This window comes from Xyrauchen texanus, chromosome 12 (genome assembly GCF_025860055.1).
Source record: "Xyrauchen texanus isolate HMW12.3.18 chromosome 12, RBS_HiC_50CHRs, whole genome shotgun sequence".
Taxonomy (NCBI): Eukaryota; Metazoa; Chordata; class Actinopteri; order Cypriniformes; family Catostomidae; genus Xyrauchen; species Xyrauchen texanus.
This window is the reverse complement of record NC_068287.1, coordinates 24,032,955-24,045,048: the sequence shown is the minus strand read 5'-3', so window position 1 is coordinate 24,045,048 and position 12,094 is coordinate 24,032,955. Positions and strand designations below refer to the sequence as shown.

The following is a 12,094-nucleotide window of genomic DNA, read 5'->3' as shown; positions in this document are numbered from 1 at the left end:
AAATTAATCAATCACACCTTTTTCTGTGATTAATCATGGTACTTTGAAAAACAAACATTAAAATATGATCATAAATATATTTAATTTATACTTTGTCTCAAAGAACTTGCAAAAAATTGGTTAGTCATCATTTATTATAATTATTTAAACGAGGTCTGTCAATTGATTACATTTTCTAATCAAATTAATTACATGGGATGCCAATTAATTTATCAAATTAATTGCAATTGATCACATATATTAATATTTGCCCCTCAAATAATAATAATTCAATAATGATTAAATACTTAATAGTTATATTTAAATCATTATAAATAAAATACATAATCATTAAAATGCATTATATCATTGTCACATGAGTAAAGCATTACAATAAGCATTACATTAACTTTACAATAAGGTTCCATTTGTTAAAATTAGTTAATAACATTAGTTAACATGAACTAACAATGCGCAATACTTTATTAATCTTAGTTAACGTTTATTTCAACATATACTATTACATTTCTCAAATCAAAAGATGTGTTTGTTAACATTAGTAAATAAATTATGAACTAACATGACCTTACAATCAACAATTGTATTTTTATTAACCAATATTAACAAAAATCAATAAAGGCTGTAAACAATAGATTTATACAAGTTATCAAGTTATACGTAGTTTGAAGCTTAGACAAACTTGTCTTGATAGTCCTGTGTTCGTATTTGTGCTCCATCGAGCTGTGTTTGAACATGTTTTCATCTTGTTTTGTTTGCTGTTGGTGAGTGTAGTTTGTTCTCTGTAAAAGCACGTTGCCCAAACAGCTGAAGTTCCGCTTACTGCCCCCTGGAGAAAACAGGTGGTACTTCAAGCTTGAATTGCTCAGATGGAAGGAATATTCCTAATCATGGTCCGGGGACATGATTACTTGCGTTATTTTTTATATAATTAATCGCACTGAATTAACACGTTAAATCGACAGCCCTAATTCAAATATGAACTTGTTAAAATGTTCAGTTTTTGGCAGATACTATATACATCTTTGATTCAAATGTAACTTTACGTGCCAGAAAATCAGTTGGCATGTGATAACTAAAAGTTTAGCAAAACTGCCGTTTTCCGGTGGACTTTAAAAAGTATATATTTTTTTATTATAGGATCAAATGGGCAAATTGAATTCATATCAAGCTTTATTTTAAAGCAAGATCAACTTAAGTGTTCATTGCTTATGCAGTATTAGACACTATACACACAGATGTAGAAAAATGTAATGCTGAAGTTTAATTTTATTTATTAAAAACAAATTTTATCTTACAACATTCAAGTAACAAAAATAAAAGGCAACAGTTTAAATTGATTTGTAGAAGACCGAGCTCTGTCAGGTGCTTATAATGCAAGTACACAGGTGCCAGCACTTTGACGATACAAAAGTCATATTTAGACAGCATAAAAGTAATCCATGCGACTCCAGTCGATCAATGAATGTCTTCTGAAGCGAATTGATACTTTGTGTAAAATTAATTGATAATTAAAAGGCTTTTAACTTTTAAAAAGCACTTTCTGTCAGCAGCTGATGCGAAGCGTGACGAAATACGTCGGCGAGTTCACGGAAGCGGTGCTTATTTATAACAGAAGAACGAATATCACACGAGAGTTCGGCCATTTCAAACATCATCAGAGTCCTGGATGTAAGCGAAAATTTTAAGTTAAAAACATTTTAATTATCTATTTGTTTCTTACATAAACCTATCGATTCACTTCAGAAGGCATTCAGTGATTGACTGGATCATTACATTTGCCTTGGCGGCCCAAATTTTTGGCTTCGGCAATGCCAGGGTTCTTTCATTTTAATAAAGGAGGAACCCTGGCATTGTTCTTTCCCTACTGTCCGTGACCCTATCTCAAACTAGGGCTGGGTCAATACAATCAAAAATCGATATGTTGCGATACTTTCTCTCGTGATTTTGTATTGATACTTTAGATCCATGGATCGATATTTATATTCAACTATTTGTGTATTCCTATAATGTAAACACACAACAAAGTTGGTGTCACGATGTGGGTAATCAGGAGAAGGCAGACAGAAGGTAGGATCCAAACGCGGGTTTATTGACCAAGGAGATAAACAGACATAACAAATGAAACGACCGCGATGGGCAAAATGAAAACAAGACACGAAAACACAGGAACTGGGAACACGGGAAAACAGGCATGGGAGCGAACATCAACATTCATAGGAACGGTGGGAACACGAACATCCAACAACATTCAACGACCGACAGAGACTGAACAAACAGACAGGTTTTAAATACATGAACAAGGGAAAAAGGGGCCAATGAACAAACAGAACTCAAACAAGGTAACAAGGTGATGAACAGAAACCAATGGCAAACTAATGAGGACAGGTGAAAACAATGACAGAGAACACGAATGCTAACAGGGAGACTATGGAGCTACACAAGGGACAAAAGTGACAAAAATGGTAAACAAAGGGCAACGGTGAAACAAGACAAGGTAATCATTACAGAGCCCCCCCTTAAAGGAGCGGATTCCAGATGCTCAAAAGTGACAACAAAAAACAGGAAGAACAAATGTCCATTGACTGGGGGGAAGCTTGTGGTGGGCAGACAGACCAAGGGGAGCAACGAAGGGCAGACAGTCAGTCCAGGGGGCAACGAGGGGCAGACAAGGAAAAGGGACCGGTTTGGGGGCCTGGGAGGTGGCCACAGGACAGAGGCCGGTTTAGATGACCCGGGGGCTGGCCACTTGGCAAGGGCCGGTTCAGGGGACCTGGGAGGTGGCCACAGGACAGGGACATGTCTTGGTGGTCTGGGAGATGGCCGTAGAGCAGGGGCCGGTTCAGGGGGCCTGGGAGGGGGCCATCGGACAGGGACAGGTCCCGGAGGCGGAGCTGAGAGGGGCTCTGGGGACGAAGCTGAGGGTGGCTCAGGAGGCGGAGCTGAGGGAGGCTGTGGAAGCTCAGGAGACGGTGCTGAGGAAGGCTCAGGAGACGGTGCTGAGGAAGGTCTAGGAGGCGGAGCCGAGGATGGCTCAGGAGGTGGAGCCGAGGGCAGTGGCGCCGTAGGCAGCTCTAGAGGCGGAGACCTGGAAGGCTCTGGGGACGGAGCTGAGGAAGGCTCAGGAGACGGAGCTGAGGAGGGCTCAGGAGACAGAGCCGAGGAAGGCCTAGGAGGCGGAGCCGAGGATGGCTCAGGAGGTGGAGCCGAGGGCGGTGGCGCCGTAGGCAGCTCTAGAGGCGGAGGCTTGGAAGGCTCAGGAGACGGAGCCGAGGAAGGCTCAGAAGATGGAGCCGAGGAAGGCTCAGGAGACGGAGCCGAGGAAGGGGGCGCCGTAGGAGGCTTTAGGGGCGGAGACCTGGAAGGCTCAGGAGACGGAGCTGTGGGAGACTCTGGAGACGGAGTCGAGGAAGGGGGTGCCGTAGGAGGCTTTAGGGGCGGAGACCTGGAAGGCTCAGGAGGCGGAGCCAAGGGAGGCGGAACCATGGAAAGCTCTGGAGGCTCAGGAGGTGGAGCCGAGGGATGCAGAACCATGGAAAGCTCTGGAGGATCAGGGGGCGGAGCCGTGGCAGGCTCAGGAGGCGAAGACGAGGGAGGCTCGGGAGGCTCAAGAGGCGGAGCCGTAGGAGGCTCTGGAGGCGGAGCCGTAGGAGGCTCTGGAGGCGGAGCCGTAGGAGGCTCAGGGAGAAGGGCCGTGGAAGACTCAAGAGGCTCTGGAGGCGGAGCCCTGGAAGGCTCGAGAGGCTTGAGAGGCGGAGCCCTGGAAGGCTCGGGAAGAAGAGCCGTGGAAGGCTCGGGAAGAAGAGCCGTGGAAGGCTCGAGTGGCTTGAGAGGCGGAGCCCTGGGAGGCTCGGGAGGCGGAGCCCTGGGAAGCTCGGGAGCTCGGGAGGCGGAGCTCTGGAAAGCTCGGGAGGCAGAGCTTTGGAAAGTTCGTGAGGAGCCCTGGAAAGCTCGAGAGACTTGAGAGACGGAGCCCTGGGAGGCTCGGGAGGAGGAGCCCTGGAAGACTCGAGACTTGAGAGGCAGAGCCCTAGGAGGCTCGGGAGGAGGAGCTCTGGACGGCTCGAGAGGCGCTGACACTTGGATGGGCACGACCACTGGCGCTGGCTTTTGGACAGTCATGGCTACTGGCACTGGCTTTTGGACGATCATGGCTACTGGCACTGGCTCTTGGACGGTCATGGCTGCTGGCACTGGCTCTTGGACGGTCATGGCTGCTGGCACTGGGACTCACCGTGGCTGACGAGGACTCAGGCTCACTCACAGTGACATGCGTGGGCTCGGGGACGGTCGAGGCTACAGGCGCTGGCTCACGGACATCTGAGGCTACAGGCACTGGCTCATTGACGTTTGAGGCTATCGGCACTGGCTCACTGACGTCTGAGGCTACAGGCGCTGGTTCGGGGACGGTCGAGGGCTCAGGCTGACGAGGACTCAGGCTCACTCACAGTGACACGCGTGGGCTCTGGCTCGCTCACCGTGACATGCGTGGACTCTGGCTCGCAGACCGGGGCAGGCGCTGGCCGGGAGGCGGAAGCCCGTCTTCTCTCCCTCCTCCGGGCAGACGAAGTGGACCGCGCTGGCTCATGGAAGGCGACTGGCGTGAGGGTGACCTCGTTGACAGGTGGGACTGGCGTGACAGGAAGAGCCAAGGGCGAGCTGCAGGTCGCCACCGCGGGAGGTGAGGCAGGATTCTCCTCTGCCACGTACACCATGAGTGACAAGCCGCTGACCAGCAGAGCCTCTTCCACCATCTCCTCCAAAGTCCAGCCGAGCGTCGCCGGTGGCAACCGCTCCCTTAGTGAGGCATTCAGATTTCCCCGAAAGAAAGATGCCAGGATTAAGTCCGGGAAGTCGGAGACAAACGCCAGTTCGAGGAAGTCCTGGACGTGGTCCTCAATCGGTCGGTTCCCTTGCTTCAAGCAGAGCAGCTGGTAGTTGGCCTGTTGGGCCGCTGGATCCATTGTGGTCGGTCGTTCTGTCACGATGTGGGTAATCAGGAGAAGGCAGACAGAAGGTAGGATCCAAACGCGGGTTTATTGACCAAGGAGATAAACAGACATAACAAATGAAACTACCGCGATGGGCAAAATGAAAACAAGACACGAAAACACAGGAACTGGGAACACGGGAAAACAGGCATGGGAGCGAACATCAACATTCATAGGAACGGTGGGAACACGAACATCCAACAACATTCAATGACCGACAGAGACTGAACAAACAGACAGGGTTTAAATACATGAACAAGGGAAAAAGGGGCCAATGAACAAACAGAACTCAAACAAGGTAACAAGGTGATGAACAGAAACCAATGGCAAACTAATGAGGACAGGTGAAAACAATGACAGAGAACACGAATGCTAACAGGGAGACTATGGAGCTACACAAGGGACAAAAGTGAAAACTAAGGAATACAAAAGTGACAAAAATGGTAAACAAAGGGCAACGGTGAAACAAGACAATGTAATCATTACAGTTGGCACACTGTTAATTCCAAATCAATTTGATGAGCTCACCAAGAGACAAAATAGGATGTTTCGAGCTACATGCTCTTCATCAGACATCAGTATATAGCTAAAATATACCAAAATTAATTGGAATAGAAATTGGAATTGATTCATAATCATATCAAATTACGATATTGTGATGTATCACAATATATTAAAACATGACGTGTATTGCAATATGTATCGTATTGTAAGATGCCAGGCAATACCCAGCCCTAATCCCAACAGACCTGCAACCCAATTTTGGGTCACCAGTTGAGCTGTTGTAGACAACAGATAAAACAGAGTGCAACGCCTTCACTTTCAAGTACAGAGGCCCCAAAAAGTGGCAACTTTTAACCAACTAGTCTCAAGGCTATTTTTAGTGGATGTATGAAGTCAGTTCTTTTAAGTTCACGCAGGTTTCCTAGCAGAGTAATCACAAGTGTAGTTCAACATTTATTTGACATCCAGGAAGTGTCCAAATACTTGTTTTAATTTTGAACATTGTTTTAGAATTTGAAACCTTGTAAACTTTTTTGTGCAATGTTTTGCTTAAAGTGTATTAATGCTACATTTCTTTCAAATAAATGCTTTAAGGTTTAATGTTTCGTATAATATGATGCAAAGACATTACTTTTTATGTGTGGCTTTTGGTGTGACTGTATGCAGTATGCATAAGGCCGTGTTGTGATTTAGATTTTAATTCAATTGATTATGTAGCCTTACCTTTTTCTCTCTTGTTTGCCCTTTCTCTCTCTCTCTCTCTCACCTCAACCACCTACACCCTCTCTCCATTTCATCATGCCGAGAGCATTATTATCACCTCTGCTTCCCTAAAGTGCGCTTTTGGATGCGAGAGCAGCCTCTGTAAATGGACTTTGACCGCCTCTCATTCTATATATTTTTCCTCTGTAAGAGTATGTAACATAGTCCTGTGTGCCTTGCGTGTGGTGCATATGCACAATGGGGCCTCTGTTTGATTGCCCAAGCCAGAGGCGGTAGATGCTGCTGTCTTTTTGTGCTGGTGTCATCGCAGCCATGAGCCGTTTTCAGAGTGTTGAAACGACTTCTTATGAATAGGTATCTTGAAAAGAGCCCCTGCTTGATTAATAATGGATAGAATTGCTTCAGGGGGAGGTGAACAGGAAGGGTACTTCACTGTGCCAATGTTCCAGCTCACTGCCAGTGCCCTGCAGACCTGGTACTCCAGTAAAAATGACACTTCTGCTGGCAGAGCACTAACCACCACACTGTTCTCTCTTTAAACCACATTTAATTTGTCTCCACAGAATCTTGTGGTGCTACGAAGGGAGTTTGTTTTGCTAATAGTTAATTGTATTGGGCTTGAACAAATGGAGGTAGGCCCTGCTAAACAATGTTTATGCTTAAAACAAGAGGGAAAAAAAATGCCAATTGGGTCAGAAAGGTAAACTTGTTTTTCCTTTGAATTAGGTTTCTTTTATATTTGCTTTTGCCAAAAAATCTTTTTATATATTTTTAGCATAAACCTCAAACAATTCTCTGAAAACAGTACTTAATATCTTATGTAATTTTGCTTCTCAAGGAAATCTATCTAAAATACTATGTTGGAAAACCAGCACCCCTCTAAAACAAGCAAAAACAGACCAACCTAATTAGCTTGGCCAGGCTAGGAGACCAGCTAACCGCTTTAGGCTGGTTTTAGTTGTTATTTTCCATCAGGAGGAGTATAATAAATATATGTTGTATATGACAGCTGTCATGTGAACTGTATTGTGCGTATGGTCTGTGGATGTAATTCCAGGCCATTTGCTTTCATAAATGTAGTTACTACTGGAGAGTTTCTAATGGTTTGCTCTTAACCATAGCAAAAAATAAAAATTGATGTTGTATTTTTCATTAAGATAAGCTGCCGTTTCTCAACAACTTCTCCTTGCCACACCTGTGGTTTGATGTTAAATACCGGAGTTTCTCTGTGACCTTATTATACATATGACGGTACTTTTTGCATTTATCAAATGTACTTCCCAGGTTAAATGTTTTTGCATACAGTTTTGGACAGTGTAGTGAGATTATTGCAGTAAACCTTAATTCACAATTTGTTTGGCAGTGCTTATTTACAGCTAACACTGCTGCCTTTTTTGTATGTCTCTCTGAAGGACCCGCGCAGTAAGCACAAGTTCAAGGTCCACACGTACTCCAGCCCGACCTTCTGTGACCACTGCGGATCTCTGCTGTATGGACTCCTTCACCAGGGCATGAGATGTGACCGTGAGTATCTCCTCGCTTGTTAGTTTAACAAATACAAAATTAGTTTAAGGCAGTAGTGGACAGTAACGAAGTAAATGTAATTTGTTACTGTACTTAAGTAGCTTTTTTGCGTATCTGTACTTTACTGAAGTATTTAAATTTGGGGAGACTTTTACTTTAACTCCACTACATTTCAGTCAAATATCTTACTTTTTACTCTACTACATTTTCAAAATCAGTCGTTCCTTTTTATTTATGAGTGGATAAAAACGTAACTGGTCAAAAGAGCCACCATTCACAGTACAGCGCACGCGCTTTGTTTTGAACTTGCCTTGGCGGCAGCTACTAAGCGCGAACCAGGGGTGCGTTTCCCAAAAGCATCGTTAGCCAACTATGGTCGCAAGTTCTGTTGTTATCATCATAGTTCAACGAGTCAGTGTTTCCCGAAACCATCGTTCCAACGAACATTCACAAACAGCGTCGCAGAGTTGTGTGGTTGGAACGACAGCTCTCGACCTGTGGTTAGAAGCAGAGTTTCTTGTTATTATAACATGTGGGCTTAATAAATTATTATCTTGAGCCAAATAAGCAAGATGACATTCAGTACAATCAGTATCTTTTATTTAGAAGACATACAAATGTCCTTTATGTCTTTTAGTTTGTCAATAGATTTAAAGCACCGCTTTTGAAGAGTGCGCATGTGTGAACGCGTTCTAGTGCGTAAGAACGAGCCTATGATTGAATCTGGAAATAAAGCAAATAACTGAGAAAAATATGAGATAGTCCTCAGATGACATGTCCGTAATTTATAGCAAAACATCTAGCATTAATTCGATCGCAAACAGATTCATTAAAAGTAGTTTTTACTCCACCACATGTGACATCATTAACCAACGTGGTTGAAAAACCAATTTGCGACAATACGGTTTTGGGAAACAGTCGTGACTAGCAAGTTGATTTCTTCAACAGTGCATCGTACTATGGTAGTGGAGCAGCAAGTTACGTTGTTGTACGGGAAACGCACCCCAGAGCCGTTAAATATGAGAGTTGCGAACATAGACGGTTGCGACAGTGATCTCGCCGCCGCGGTCACGTGGATTCGTGTAGCTCTCAATAGTTCCAAACAAATTGCGTTGCCAATGATTTTAAGCGGGCAGAGAGCAGCAGCTATTATTGCAGCAATTATCGGTAAATATTGACGATAATGTACATTGCTTATTATGTTGACACTAAAATGACTTGCATATAATAGCATTTTTTTCTGGGGAGTAGCAGAAACACTGCATTAATACGCTTTTATGTTTAATTTTGAGGGAAATTGGCTGCTCCCATAACATAGAATATATATATATATGTGTGTATGTGTGTGTGTATATATATATATATATATATATATATATATATTTAATGGCGTTGTGCAGGTTTATGTGAATGTATCATAACATTAGGATGTTAATAATTATGACCATAGACACTGAGAAAAATATATACAGTAAATACTGTAAATGTATTATACCTTATGGGAACAGTCCCTTCCCTCCAAAATTAAACACACAAAAAATGTATTCAATTCAAATATATATATATATATATATATATATATATATATATACATCTGACTAATTAATGTCATTTTATTAATAGATTGGTGTGCCAAGAGTGACATTAGTCTTCATGTAGACTGAGTTAATAGTAGGACATTATGGCCATAAAAATTCATAGTACTTGGATACTTAAGTACATTTGAAGGCAAATACTTTTGTACTTTTACTCAAGTGAATGTTTAAATGCAGCACTTCTACTTTTACTTGAGTAATATTTTACCTTGAGTATCTTTACTTTAACTCAAGTACATGGTATGTGTACTTCGTCCACCACTGGTTTAAGGCCAAACAATAATTGGCGGAGCCCCCATTTAAGGCCCGTGCATTACAAGTTTCCATAGGCCAAACTTGATCTCAGGCTGTGAGTTCTTTGTGTGGTGTGATGGATGGGTGATCTGTGTGTGTTATGTATCCATGCAAGGCAGGTTTACAAAGCACCTGACTGAAAATATATTTTCCATCTCACCATAGCCATCCAGTGTCCAATACATAAAACATGCAAAATGCTTGACTCATTTAGCAGCTGTCTATGCCTCCAGGGCACAAATATTCATGTCTACAATACCTCATTGTTGCTAACAAATATTCAGTGGCATAACGGCATATTTTTCGGCAGCCTTTTACTCTTATTAAATTATGACAGACAGGTAGGAAAATAAACAAGTGAGCAGACAGATACGCTCTTTGCTGCAGTGCTCAGTGTCTTTACCTGAAACCTGACACAAAGTTGTTATGGTTGCAGAATGGGAAAGCTATAATTACCTTTGTTTAATTTCCAATGTGTGAGTCGTCTTCTCCGGGGCCCTCTACAATGTTTACACTCCAGCTACAGCTTACACACTGCCACACTTCTGACTGAACTGTGTAGAAGTGCTCCTCTGCTTGAGGGATTGGAGTGAGTGTGTCTGTACATTTGTGTGTCTGTTCTGAAAGTTTGTTTGTGCTTGTTTAGCAGTCATTTTCAAAAGTAGCTTAAATAACTGAGTGCCTGTTACAAGTGTTTGGAGCCGACGGAGCCATTTGCACAGGACCCTTTCTTGCATTTTTGCCTGCATGTAAACGTGCTACAAGGACAATGTGTCTTAATGTGTTTTAGCTTCTTGCACCATGAAAATGGCTTTTTTAAGATGCCCTGTCAAGTTGAAAGAAGTTCAACTTTTACAAAAACATGTCTCAAGGCCCTGCATTCTATTTAGTTCTGCTGTAATGTCTGGCTGTATTTGAACACAACAAGGCATCCTGTGTACACGACCCCTTAGGAAGCATCCTAATTGAAACCTTACAGTTTTACTAAACTGAAACGCTCAACATAGGCAGTAACTCTGTTATCAGTCACTTTCACGCTCCGCACAAATATAGAAATGGAGTTTTGCGCTAATACATGTAGCTAAGCTAATGCTCTGTAAGCACAAAAATACATAGCACACAAATTTTTCTTTAAATTAGATGGTCCTGTTTTTATTAATACTTTTCGGCATTGAACTAAATAGTACAGTATATTTGTAATCAACATTTATAATCTTGTGTATAATCACCATATTCCTTGCAATACATTCTGGGATTGCCTTTTCTGTGATGGATGCATGCAATACTGCCTTTAGGCCAGAAACATACTTAACATAAGTAAGCGAACGCAGACCCAAGTGCTTGGTCAATGTGTGGTTTCTGAGCATATAGGGGCCAAAAGCAAAATTCTACTTTTGGGCCAAACTGGTGTCATAAATTGTGCTTTTTTAGTTCAGATCACGCTTTAAAACCCTGCTATTTTTCAGGCTGATTCAGCTAATGCACATATGCATTCTCGAGTTGATTGACAAGCAATGCCTGTCTCTAAAAGGTGATTGGATCTTTTATCTGTAAGACGGGCTTCCTTTGCTTCATCCATTGGCCATTCCAGTCTCTCCCAATTATTTTAATACCAGTGGTCAGTCTCTGCTTAACTGTCTCTGATTGCATTCTGAAACATTTTAGAATGCAACAACAAAATCGAGATTGCATAGCTAGAAGTGTCAGCGTTCACTTACTTGTTTAGACCATGTTTCGGCCTTTAGATTGTGGTTAAATCATGTTATCTATGCCAGTAGTTTTCAAACAATTTATTGTTAATTTCTTCTTTCTTGCCATGTACATACTTTCAATGGGATCCCTCACAATAGGAATATCATATTTGGGGACCTTGGCATCAGTCTATGGTATTTCACATCAGGAGTGTGTCTATGGTGCCTAAGAATGCTGTCTAGGAAGGCAGCTAACAAGAGAGTTTGTTCAAATGTATTAAAGAGAGCCTACTTACAGGCAGACTGCTCCATAACTTGGATAATCCATAAACAGCACCCAGAAAGTGAGTCATGGCAAAACTGCTATTCATAGTTAAAGATCTGAACCCACCAGGTTTTTTTTTTTGTTGTTGAAGAAAATAGTTTTTCCCTCACATCTGGCCCTAAATGTACAGTATGAAAAGTTGTGTCCATCTACACTGTTTTTCAATAGTTTTTCTAAGTAAACATGTACTAGATGAATATCTTTGACCACTTTGCCACGTCTCACTGTTGTGTCTCACAGGAGTATTTTTAGGCACTGTGTCAAGTTAAAAGACACTCTTGACACTCATGCATTATGTTCTGTTCTTTGCAGTGCTTCTAGATTTTTAGCACAAGAAAATATCTGAAGCAATCAAGTGTGTGTAGTGTGTGAGTAAAATTGTGTATGTCAGTAGCACATTTGAATTTTGGGTTATTTTATAGCACCTCTTACAGTGTGTCTCCTTCTATC

General features: G+C 42.5%; 1 protein-coding gene across 2 annotated transcripts in view; it reads left to right on the top strand.

The window, feature by feature from the left end:
• Positions 1-12,094, top strand: part of LOC127653093 (protein kinase C beta type) — a 231,503-nt gene that overhangs the window by 93,253 nt on the left and 126,156 nt on the right. For both annotated transcript variants that reach the window (XM_052139605.1, XM_052139604.1), the window contains exon 4: positions 7,628-7,739. In XM_052139605.1, coding sequence (XP_051995565.1) covers positions 7,628-7,739 — 112 coding nt within the window. The remainder of the gene's footprint in view (positions 1-7,627; positions 7,740-12,094) is intronic.